The 12,895-nt window shown below is 48.6% G+C and overlaps 1 protein-coding gene across 1 annotated transcript in view; it reads right to left on the reverse strand.

Moving 5' to 3' along the window:
• Positions 1-12,895, reverse strand: part of NIPAL2 (NIPA like domain containing 2) — a 690,092-nt gene that overhangs the window by 184,875 nt on the left and 492,322 nt on the right. Inside the window, exon 5 of the mRNA XM_069621416.1 lies at positions 5,005-5,126. Within this exon, the coding sequence (XP_069477517.1) occupies positions 5,005-5,126 (122 nt within the window). The remainder of the gene's footprint in view (positions 1-5,004; positions 5,127-12,895) is intronic.

Below are 12,895 nucleotides of genomic sequence, written 5' to 3' on the forward strand. Positions count from 1 at the left end.
ACCCTAGACTCCCCTCACACCTCTGTGCCCCGCTCAGTTCCTACCCTTACCCAGCCAATGCTCCGGCCCACTTACCACACCTCCAAGACACCACCTTGCCTGTACCATAGTGCTGCTCCAGCATGCCGGGACCAGCAATGGAAATGGAAGAGGGGCCCTGCACGTAAACTCGCCTTCCTTTTCCACAGTGGCCATTTTAATAGTGGTTGTTATTACCTAAAGTTCAGTATGGGCTGTCATTTTAGACATAATTATTACACTAGCACCCTGGTTAGCAAACCGGGGTGCTAAAACCAATAATTACCTGTTGCATGGGATACACCAGGTGGTGAGGGCCTGAGGCCCAAGGGAATAGACCCAATCGTGGAACAGGTGATTACTGCTTAATTGTTACATTAGAATGTTGGTGAGCCATTGTTAACAAAGCGTCATCAGAGGGCCTTAACCACTGGTTTAAAGTGTGATGTTTCACTCCTAACATTCGGCCTCATTGCTTAGTGCCTCCCTCAGCAAACATTCCACGAGGATGGTGCTGACTGCAATGGTTTGAGCACCTTGTTCAAATGTTTTCTTTTGTATCTAGCCTGTTTTTAACCTGTTTTGGGGATTTTTACATATTGTAATGGGATTACAGCCCTGCATAGGGGGTTGTAATTGGTGTTATCAGCCCACATTCTAGGTTATGTGCCCATCATTTCTAACTGCATTTTTATGTAAAGACAAATAGACAGTTCATGAGATAGTTCTGAAGTCCCGCCTGTTCTACCCAAGTTTCAATCCAGGAAATGCTGACTTGGCCTTTTAAACTTCTGATACATTCAGAATCATTAAGGTGGGTAATACTAACAGTGTGAGAAATCCAGCATGGAGCACTATATAGAAACCTGATGATTCTACTGTTGCAGGTGGGTTCTGGTGGGCCAATGAAGGACACAAGATGATATCACTGATTGATCTAGGATATAATACGCCTCATCATTTCGACCGACTCCATAACTGCTGCCCTCCTTTCCCCCATCATGGGAGTGTGGACTGTCTCTGATCAGAGTCCATGCACGACATTCGCTGTTATATATCCGGCACTCTTCTCAAAGTGCTGGCAAACATGCATGTTAACTGGGGCGTCCATTCAGTATCTGCCAGTGTCTGAGTATTTACAGATTGACCGTGGCTATTTCATCAAAGCACGTTTGAACATTAGTATTCCTCAAATTCCTCAAGGTGTCCATCTTCGTTTCACTGCCGGATTAAAGATAGAAACCTTGATGAATCTGAGGAAGTCAGGTGGTGGGAACAGTATTCAAGCTTGGCAGTAATTAAAAGGGAAAGAGGAATCGCTGAATGGCCGCCAAACTCGGAATGAGGCCAAGAGTAATTTTGAAATACTTGCACAGACGAGACTGTGCCTCATTGACAGGAGGATTGCCAGAGCAAGGACTGTTTACATTACTCTTCTCATAGTCCCGGGACTTGCTGCCATGAATTGCTCCGACAACACTGACTACTGGAACTTGCCTCAGGCGGGCTGGCACAATAAGGGCAGCAGCACATGGACAGAACAATGCCAACCACATGACTCCGCCAACCATGGTCCTTTTCCAAAAACTGTCAGTGCATGTGTGTGACAAACGCCATTATCAGCGCCCAAGACCACATTGCCAATTCGTCGCCGCCATTCATCGTCTTCACATGACCACGCACTGGTACCTCACATGTGGCAGCACCGTAACTAATAGCATGTTCCCTTGCACGAGGCTGCAGACTGCATTTTGTTGATCAAGTCAATGACGTGACGCAGCGAGCGGGGTCTGGGCAGCCTCCTGGCTCCATTTCCTTTGGCGACACTTTGCTAACCAAGGCAAATGATGCCTTGCAGAAGAAATATTGCCCTCTCGATGCCCAATAAAAATGAAACGTACATGGGGTTGCTTGTGGTCTCGGGCAGGAGAGATGTGAACCAGCAAGTCCGGCCGGGCCACCCCTTTTGGGGCGCGACCAAGATTGACTTCCATATGGTCTTTCCCCTTCTGCAATGGCAGGGCAGGCTGAAAAACGGTTTTATGTGATTTCATGGACAGAAATCAGTGACTGGTAATTTACTTTGTGCCCACAAAACGACAGCATATGTGAAAAGCGATGGTCTGGAGGGGTCCCAGTGGTTATGATAAATGTACAATTCTCTAGTCATCAACCCTCAGTTTTGCTAATGTCACCCCCAGTGAGGCTGGTATGCTCAGATGTGGGCCCCAAGACTGCTGTGCCTGGTTACCCAAGCTGCACCGCAAGGTTGACGCCCAGCAAGGCAGAAATATGTTTGGGTTTGCCTGTGGTTTCATGCAGATGGGATGTGACCTCGCATTTCATGCTGCAGTGCACCTTTTGGGGCGAGACAAAGCCTCATTTTCAAGGGGTTTTTCCACTTCTGTAATGGCATGGCAGTCTGAAAAACAATGATCTGGAGGGTTGCCCAGAGCTGTGCCGAAGGTTATGATTAATCCAAATCCCTCCAGGTCTGCTTGCAGCCAATCATGACAGGATCAGACAGCTTTGCCGGCATCATGCAGCCACCACAGACTTTCCTGAAATGCAGAGCATTCATTTGATGCACAGGAACAGGAGGGTTTGGGGGATTGTCCGAGAGTCGATTATTTTCGAGACCTCAGAAGCACATAATGGAACTCCAAATGCTGCCTCGGTGGAGCTGGGAATAGAGCTTGGGGACCACAGATTTAGGATCCAAACTGAGGATAATACGATAGGGTGGACTCCACAGTCGAGGCAACAGGTCTCCACAGGCGGGGTGTTGCTTGGCCTGGAAAAGATCCAGGGCTAAGCTCTTGTCTGGAATGTCGGACTCTGGGCTAGCTAGCCTTTTGGCTGTAGCCCCTGAGCTTCCATCTGGGGCCACAACCAAAAGACCCGGGGCTATAGTCCCCTCAGCACCCCCTAGCAATGCCTCTGACCACAGGGAAGAACTTGCATTGCACCATCTAATCTACTAATGCGTCCTCAAGATGGAAACGCACTGGAATGTCTTATTGAACTGCTGAGACATAGTCCTGCCACCAGCAGAGAAGAAATGGGGCCCCTCGTCATTAATTAAACATCTCCAGGCAACTTAACTACAGAAATATATGTGACAACCAGCCTGAACAATATCTTCTAGTAGCTACAAACCAGATGCCACCTTCTGCAGTTATAATACAAGAGTCCCACTAATACATTCTGCGCTGCCCGGGCAACTAAACCACAAGACCACTCTTCCAGGAGACTCAGCAACCATCCTGAATATATGGTACTGTAATGTGCAGTAAGCCATAGGCATGGACGCTCATGGAAGACAGACTATAACCTTCCACACCCAGTCCTGAGGAGGCTGGGTTCTGCCAAAGAGATTGTGCCACTTAGTTCTGCATTGTGATATGATGACAAAGCGCTGCAGTGGTGCCCCTCATATCTCACAGACAGGCGCCGTCTCATCCAAATGGCCATCCGCAAATGTTAGTAGTGCCTTCTATCCAACAGAGTTTAGCAAGAGTCCATTCTGACCTCACTCAACTTCATCCTCTATGAGGGAACACCTTGCCAACCTCCAAATAAATATCCGCCTGAGGGCCAATGACAAAAGTAACTACGTAACGGTCAACTGTGTCCCCAACAACACGTGACTGCAACGGCATCTCGCCCTCATCCAGGCATGGATTTTGAGGGCCTGCCTGAAACTGAACCCGATAAGGAATGAGGCCCTTCACCTCAGGTACCCCAGCAAACGCAATCTAGTCTGTGAGAAATAAAACACGACCGATTCACACCAGAACTCAAGCCCTCCCCAAAACCTTTTGAATTCACCCAAGACTATTACCTACACGTAAGACAGACAACCCATTGTACAGGAAATCGCATGCAGCCTAGCACCCGCTTAACCTCCTCTACAAATGCAAGCCCTTTATCCCTCTCTCTCTGGAACTCTGCTTAAGTGCCGGCCCTTTTCCATCTCGATGGCGGCCAAACTCTCCTCGCACCTGTCCCAGCTGCAACTCTAGCTCCACTGAAATCTGCAGTCCCAATCATAACAGGCAGGAACAGTTCGACCACATCCTGTCCATCCTGAAGGAATGACAGTGCCTCTCCTAACGGCCCGCCGTTATCTCCGAGACAGCCTGCACACGCTGGACGGCAATGACGTCCAAGGCACCGTCCCACCTGCCTCAAACACTCACTGCCTCCGGAGGACAGGGCTAGACAGCACCGCAACGTCACCAGATGCGACTACAAGAAATGCAAAGAAAGAGAAGGCCACAAAAGACAGACTTACTCTTAAGCACCTAGATTGTTCGACCGCTACCCACGGCCCATCACTGCGAAGACCCTGTGAAACCAGCCCTACCGTAACAAGACCACACAGACCAAGAAGAACCCTAACCCACGACTACATACTCAACCCGAGAAGATGGAGTAATGAAGCTCAAGCCTTGGTATCCAAAAATCACAGCTGATGGATACAAATCTATCAGTAAGAAGAAGAAGAAGCAAGCACCTAGACTCTGAAATAGCGTGTCCTTTCTCTCTTGCACTCCAGGGGAAGAACACGTGCCCCTGCTCTTCACAAATCACCTGTCGTACATTGATTGCAGTCACAGACTCCCCCCTCCCAGCCCTATACCTCCAGTATTACGTCCTTCTCTTCACCCTCCCACACACCCCTCCAAATCATCGTTTCTCTAGATCACTTGCCTGTACTTGCCAGCTAGGGTTGCACTATAGAAAAGGCTATACACACATAGCCACACCCAAACATGCATGCATGCACACACACAGAAGCAGCAAAGAATACAAAGGAATCTGACATGATAAAAAGCTGCTCGTCGGAAACACATCAGGGCCTGGCAATGTTTCCCCCCACTTCATGTGTGCTGTACACGCTTGCATTTCCAAGCAGTGAAGCACTTGGGCCGTTCAGACAAAGGGGAGACACGCCTGTCAATGCTAGCATATCCGACTTACCAGATACACCAGGACCTCCCAGCTCACCATGTACTTCTGTATGTGCACTGCTGTGATGTGCTGAGGGGCCGTGGGGGAGAAGGTCACCAGTAGATAGGATCCTGCGATTGCCAGAGTGCCACCTTGAAACAAAAGAAAAAAACGCGTCAGCACGTTTGACGTTTAAATTGGACTTGCCACGTTATCTCTAAAGGTCGCAACCCTGCAATGCTGGCTTTTAAAAATGCAATAAAGAGGGTTCTAAGCTGTCAGTTAGAATTAGCCAATCAAAATGCTGTCTTGACCTAGCATCCCATTCCAAGGCCAAGGTTAGTGTGGATTTATAACGTTATTATTTCAAGTATGAAGAGAAAGAGCTTAACAAAGACTTAATCACATTTTCAGGATTCATCAAGGATGCCCGACTGAGAGGACTGGAATAGGAAAATATCAGCATTGTGATATTTATCGTAGTACACATCGGTGTGCATGCAAAGCGCCCAGGACAGATCCCAGAGTAGAGGATTGGCCAATTATGGGCCTCTCTGCTGAGAACATCAACCTGCGGACTAACCCCGCCTCCAACCACGATGAGTAAAAGCATGAACAGATGTATGAGGCCAGATCCTGCGTTTGAGCTTCACATCTGTTTCTAAAGAATGTTGCTTGAGGGGAACGCAGAAGGAGGAAGCCAGCCCTCCCCCACCTAATAACTGGCTGCCAGCTCTTTCTACCTTCTCTTGAGTCGGCTCTTTTTCGAACATCCCATCCTGGCCCCTAGGTCAGGACAATCTTTTGAGTAGGACTTGTGGACTGAAACGTTCACTGTTTCATCTGCAATTCACCATCCTCTCGTCTGAGCATGGTGCATTATGGTACACGAAGTCCAGTGGCATTTCTCTACCGAGGGAAGCAGAGGCACGTGTCTCAGCATCTGTGTGGTCAGCGGGGGCTTGGATAGTATGGCAGGTGGAAGTGCAGCATTGCCCTTCCCTCCTATCTATGCATCTGTGGTATTAATCTCCTCCTGCTCCACATCACTGGGATCCAAAAGCTTGCGTTGCGTAGGGCCTTGGACTCAGATGGGTCATCCCATTTATCATGCTTGTCTTCATCATCATTATCCTCAGACTGATCCACTGCGGATATGGGTGGGAGGAGAAGAGAAGCACCCCTCAGCATGTACCCCTGCACTTATTGCTCCCAGCTCAACCACAGATACAACCGGTCGCTCCACTTCCTGTCTGCCCCAGACAGTGGGCTGAACCTCCTGTGCGTGGTCTCCTCTCCTCTGGCACCTTTAGGTGCTCCAGACATGTTAGCATTAGGAAAGTTCACTTCTTCATAGCCACACGACTATGGCACGCTGCACACCCAGTTAGAGCCACTAAATGCACTCTATTGCCTCGAACCAATTCTAAATTGTGTTATTCGTAAACTTTACAAGCAACTAGTATTTGGTATGGCCATTAAAGGATGGAGCTGTCACGCATAGCCACTGAATATAATCTCCCCCTGCCATTAAGAAATAGAAGACTAGTTCTTGTCAACTACTATTTGATGTGAAAGATGCACAATCGAAAGATAGTGAAGTCACTTTACAGGCACTGATATAATTTCCTCCTGCCTTTCCAGAAATAGAAGACTCTTTCTTTGTCTATGATATTTGGTCTGGCCACTAAGAGACAACACACTCACTGATAAATAATATAGTCTTCTCATGCCTACACAGAAATATGAGATTTTCTCTGCAACCACTATTTTGTGTGGCCACTGAAAGACAACACATACCGTTGCAGTCACAACATATAATCTCCTCCTGCCTACTAAAGCATACAAGACTTTTCCTCTATTGCTATTATCTTGTGGTGTTCTTTGCCTCACAGTAACCGGAAAGATATATGCATGTATGCCATGCAAGGTGGTCACTGGTATACAATGACGTCAATAGTAGGGGGGGAAGATGTCCTCTCCTATTTCAATTCTCCACCTGTCCCTCTACTGAAGCCTGTTTGAATTAGTTACCTCTCCCTCAACTCAACCCCATTCATTTCCTACTTCTCCCTCAGCTAAAGTGTATTCCCTCAACTGCAGTAGCACCTTTGCCCCCACGTGAAAGGCAGGGGACAGTGGCAGGAGCTGAAATAGTACTACCATCCCCTCCTCTCTGCTGGCAGCTAGTGTGCCATCCTTGATCTCCCTGGTCAGGGCTGGGTTGTAGGTGTCACACAGCTCTCAGTGTTGAGATTACCCAGAATGCTGTTGGCCTCCAAGGTAATGAGAGTCGTTTTCCCCATCCTGCCATATCACTTGCGCCCAAATGTAAATGCGGCAGCTGATAATCTTGTTGCAAATGTTTATTGTGCAATATATTCATCTATAATCATTGTTTGTCAGTGCTGTCTCCCCTTGCTGTCCCAACACCCCTTAATAACGCTTAGTTACTGTACTTGTACTTCCATCGCCTCTACAAATACAAAGGTCTGCACCCATAATCCCTCAACATTGACTATACTTGCAAGGGCTGATGGGCGTGGTAGTCCAAAACATCTGGAGAGCGAAAGGTTGCAGATGCTGGCATTGCCCATTCAGCCATGCATGCTAATGTACAGAGTTTTTTTTAGCCAAAGATCTTCTTTCTAGCCAAATAAGTACTAATAATTAAATACAAAAGGGCAAACCTCATGGAATCTGGTATGGTGATGGAGAGCGGGCCTGATGGTCCCTTGGAACCGCTACGGGGGCTGTGCATGACCAAACAGTGCTGCTTCCCTTACAGTATCAGACCCATGCTAGAGAGAGTTAAGAACACGTGACAGAAAATCCAGCTGTTGCAACTCAAGTCTTATTAAAAGAGAGTGCCTTTGTATCAGTAAGGGCTGGGTTTGACACCCCTTCGAATAGTGAAATTGATTTGGGGGTTCAGAATAATAAAGCAATATGCAAACTCTCTTCTGCACTTGGATCTCTCTCGGGAATGTTACTTTTTCAAACCCTAAATCTCTCTGGATTTTACCATTTGGTGAGTGGACAAACCCAGCCCGGTGCAAAATGTCACTAGAATGTCACTAGAACCATTGCTTTACAAACAGTACTTGCTTTTGCAGAAAAGTGGCACAAAAATGGGAGCAGAGTGCAAAGATCCCCGACTCCAGAAAAGAATGTCCAGGCTCACAGCTGCCAGGCACAACACTGGGTCACTTAAAGACCTGCCAATAAGACAGCCTGGTCCCATCAGGTGAGTGGCACCCTAGGTTGCTGCCTGGAACAGACCTGCTGTAGAATCAGTTATAGGAACTGACGATTGGTGCACAGGACCCAAAGGCTGCTGCCCCATGCATATAAAAGTAGCTCAAATAAATAGAGAACGCGCCTGAATAGAAGATTATAAAGTAGTTAAATCTACATGTGGTGAACGTGTGGCTGCTTCAATCTGCTAAATTAAGCGTGTCATCAAAGGAAAAAGAATATGTGTTCTGGACTCAGATAGGATGGAAGTTCCCCTGAACTCTTTTCCAGCTCATTTCCTGGACCGTGACATGGGGAACCTAGAGCACTATAGAGCTGTGTAGAGCTGTATCGATGGAGAAGCCGAGTAATGGATTAGAACTCAAATTCTGGTTCAACATTTTTGACTTTGCTTTAGACTGTATCAGCTGCTTCTTAGACCAAAGTTTGCAGCAGGAAAAACTGGGCCCTTCCGTTGCTCCCTCTTGAATCCTTGACTGTGGAGTGCGCGAGGGTTATGTCCTCTCTTCCCTTCTTTTGGACCGTCTATCTATCCTCATCAGAAGCGTCAGCTAGACCTTCCAAATGCAAATTGAGAGTTTGCAATTCATACATCATGCCCGCGTCCGATTAGCCCAACCTCAACTTTCCTCGGTAATGCCATCTTATTGCCTCAAGGCCATCCAGAGCTGGAAGAATGACAGCAAACAGGCCCTGAACTGTGGTAACTATGGCATCCTTATTCTAGGCTCTCAAAGGTCCTCCTCCCTCCTCTTTAACTGACCCAAGGGCTTTGGTTTTCGTTCAGTGCCCAATGCTACAATGACCACCAGGAACACTGGAATCCTGTTTAATGACAGTGTCTCACTGGCCAGCCTAGTTAGTTTGGTTGTCAAGAGCTACAACTGTGACCGTATGCTCACCTCCTTCCTCTACCAACCGTAACTTGAGCACAACTAACCAGAGCCATCCTCCTCTCCAAGCTGGACTAGTCAAGTGGCCTCTAGATCATAACCCAGATATGCTTGGGGATAATTTAGGGAGTTCAGAACAAAGCTGCCAAGCTCACCCTCCAGATGTGTGCCCCTGAAACCACACTAGGTATCCCCTGAAGCATCTGCACTGGCTGACACTAACTTTCCACATCAAGTTCAAAGCTCTGTGCATGACCAACACAGCTATTCATGGATGAGGCTTTGCCAGCAGGACCTGCAGGAATGTTTTAAGAAATCGTGCAAGCCAGGCCGCGCCGGCCATCAGTCACTTCCTTTCTCCAGGTTCCTGCCTTCAGGAATGTAAGAACTTGCAGACTCATAGTCCCAAGACCAAGGACGTGTGCCAATCGCTAGACCATTAGAGTGAAGACGATGTCACTCAATTCTGCAATAAACCTAAACAATGATGTTGCTCCTTCGTTTACTGAGATTTCCCTTCTGTAAAACCCTCTGCTGTCTGCGCCTTTCAATTACCAAAAAATAAACAAAAATCCTAATATTATAATACATATGTCTTTCTCTCACACGTTTGTATATTTTATGGAATTCACTGAGTCTTCCTCAAAGCAATTTTAAAATAAAAAACGCTAAACAGACATTCCCAAAAATGTCTACCATGCCCATCTGCACCAATGTAGGCCAGTAATCCCACATAAGACCATTCCTATTGCCAGCTTTGCCCAGGGTGTCATTTCTTGAGTGACACTGTGGGGAAATTAAGTAAAGTTGGTGGGGTTTGGGGGCGGGGGGTACATGTTAGAAAATCAAACCACCAACCCAATGAGTTTCGCCTGCGCTGTGTATCCCTCCATGCAGTGTGTGCTGTAGATCGGGCCTCTGAGAGCTGCTTGCAATGTTAAAGAGGATCAGCGACAGCATCACTTTCATAAAGCGACACCCTTCAATGGCGGGCTGGGCCTGACAATCGCAGATCTGTTGGCAGCTATGTCTTGCTCGGAAGAGGATATGCTGCTGTCTGCTGAGACTCCCCCCTCGCTACCCCCAGTACATGACAAATGCCAATGCACGCCTATGTACTGCCTAGTTGTGGCAGAAAACGGGGAAGAAAGATGAAGAGACAGAGAAAGAAAGGGAGATAGAGTAAACAAAGAGAGAGAGAGAAGTTTGGGAGCAGGGGTGTTGATAGGTCTGGAAAAGATCTGGGGCTACGCTAATGTCAGGACTGTCGGGACTCAGGGCTAACTAGCCTTTTGGTTGTAGCACCTGAGCTTCTATCCAGGGCTACAATCAATAGACCCGGGCTGTAGCCCCCTCAGCACCCCCTAGCAAAGCCCCTGTTCGGGGTCAGACTGGGCCATAAAATTGTCTCGGGCATCAAGGAAAAAGTGCCCCACAGTTGCAAATGGCAATTAATTTCTTTTGTGACACTGTTTGAATAGTAACCAAGGTTTTTTTTGTTGATAAACTCCTGCAAATTGTACATTTTGAAGAATATTTATTCAGCAACACTGGCCAAAACTATTAGCCACAGAGTAAATTAACTCATCAAACTGGCCCAAATTGGCCAGTAAAGTGGCCCACTTTGACCCAAAAAACTGGCCCACACCAGCATTTTGTGTTTTTGGTTTCACCCTGGGCCTATTGTCCTATAGACCAGCCCGAGCCTGTCTCTGTTTGGGAGCAAGAAGGGGATGTGGGAGAGAAAGAGAGATGGCAAGGTACGGTCAAAGAAAAGAGCACAACCTATGCAATGCATAAGTAAGAGAGGCAGGGCAATCTGAGCTTCCGAGCAGTGATATCACAGCAGCACTGTGGGAGTCCTGAAGTCGTTGTCAACTTACCTCCTGGGCTGCGTGCTGTGGCTTGTGGTTGGTCGGCTCAGTGTGGATCTACCCGATGACGATGCCTGGCTAAACCGTGCATAGCCAGGACCAAAGATGTGTAGAGTGGACCCAGGCGGCCTTAGGCCCCCGTAATCCCCAGCAGGTACTGAGTGTTGGCTTCTGTCTCCTCGAGTGAGGGCCTGCGGCAGGGCAGGCCTACGGTGCATGCTGTGCAGACGGAAGAGAGCTTGAAGGATGGGGCGCCTCCGTGTGCTGCTGCTCCCTGCTGGCCAGGTACTGGTTCAGGGCAGGCTCCTCTTATGCAGCACAGGCATGGCGACGGTTTCCATGATTGATACTTTGACCCTACCAACGGCCATTTCCACTCAGAATCTGAGGCGGGGGAGCTGTCCTCACATCGCCCCAGACTGGGAGGAGGGCATCGAAAGGGGGCAGTGTCAAGGTCCTTATGGAAGTATAGGGGTGCAGCCTTGCATTGCCCAGCTAGCAAATATATTTTGTGTTTTTTAAAGTGAATACTTGGCACCCGGCCAATCCCGAGGAGGCCAACACCCCAGGCACCCTAATATATTGGCCACCACCAGGGGTGTTGGTAGGCCTGATAAAGGTCTGGGTTACGCTAATGTCGGGATTGTTCGGAGTCAGGGCTAGCTAGCCTTTTGGTTGTAGCCCCTGAGCTTCTATCCAGGGCTACAACTAAAAGACCCTGGGCTATAGTCCCCCCAAACTATAGCGACGCCTCTGGCCACCACTGCTAAAATGGCTTAGCGTATGGATCCAAACCTAGCATGGCTTCCGCCCGGTTTTGCTTGTTTGTGGTTCGGGTCGCCGCAGTCCGCTCATGCCGGAAGTCCATGGTAAAAGGGAAATAATGACTCGACAACAGGATCACTTTGGCTATTCACTGGGAAGGCGTTCCTGGCTTCATCCTTCCCCACCCTGAGGTGGGGGTCGGGGGCCATGAAGATTGAGAGGGCTATAGCTACTTCACATATTTCCATGAGGGAGGGAGGCCCAAAAGATAGACACGGCACATCAACAGCTCATTGTCCAGCTGGCTAATGTGCAGGGAACCCCTCTCAGCCTCTCAGTGCTTTTGGCAGGGGATGTGCCTTACACCTGCCACGAGTTTCATAGCCACATGCTTTACTTGCCACCCAAGAGGCACAACCCTTCTCCGGTAATGGGGACCATTCACTACTGTAGGCAGGCGTCAGCCACCCATGGGCAGGCTCAGCAAACTACAGAACAAGCGCAAGGGAGCACCTGGCGTCTGCAGTGAGAAAGGAGCTGTCCCCGGCCATCACTCAAGCACCTGCGAAGACGTCGGCGCCCATGGCCGGGGAGGAAGAGCTGGAGGGGAAAGCCACGGAGTGAGGACTTTCTGCTAGCGGAAAAGAGTGGTGGAAACTGAGCAGACATTAGGGATCCAATGGCTTGGATTAAGTTCCCACTTGTTGGTGCCAATAAGAGCGCAGGGCCCTTCCACAAACGCCACGACGAAGGGTCAACCAAAGGCAAGGGGGATTCTGAAGGGACATGCAGTCAGAAAGAAGAGGAACGAAAAACCACAGAAGCCACCCTTACAAGCCCAGTACTCACAGAGCAGAAGCAGTCGCTGTCACAAAGAAGGGGAATGAAATACCACAGAAGCCACCCTTACAAGCCCAGTACTCACAGAGCAGAAGCAGCCGCAGTCACAAAGAAGGGGAATGAAATACCACAGAAGCCACCCTTACAAGCCCAGTACTCACTCAGAGCGCAAGCAGCGGCAGTCACAAAGATGAGAAACGAAAAACCACAGAAGCCACCCTTAGAAGCCCAGTATTCACTCACAGAGCGGAAGCAGCTGCATTCACAACAAAGAGGAACGAAAAACCACAG

This window comes from Ambystoma mexicanum, chromosome 5q (assembly GCF_040938575.1).
Source record: "Ambystoma mexicanum isolate Mex_15411 chromosome 5q, UKY_AmexF1_1, whole genome shotgun sequence".
In the NCBI taxonomy this organism is placed as follows: Eukaryota; Metazoa; Chordata; class Amphibia; order Caudata; family Ambystomatidae; genus Ambystoma; species Ambystoma mexicanum.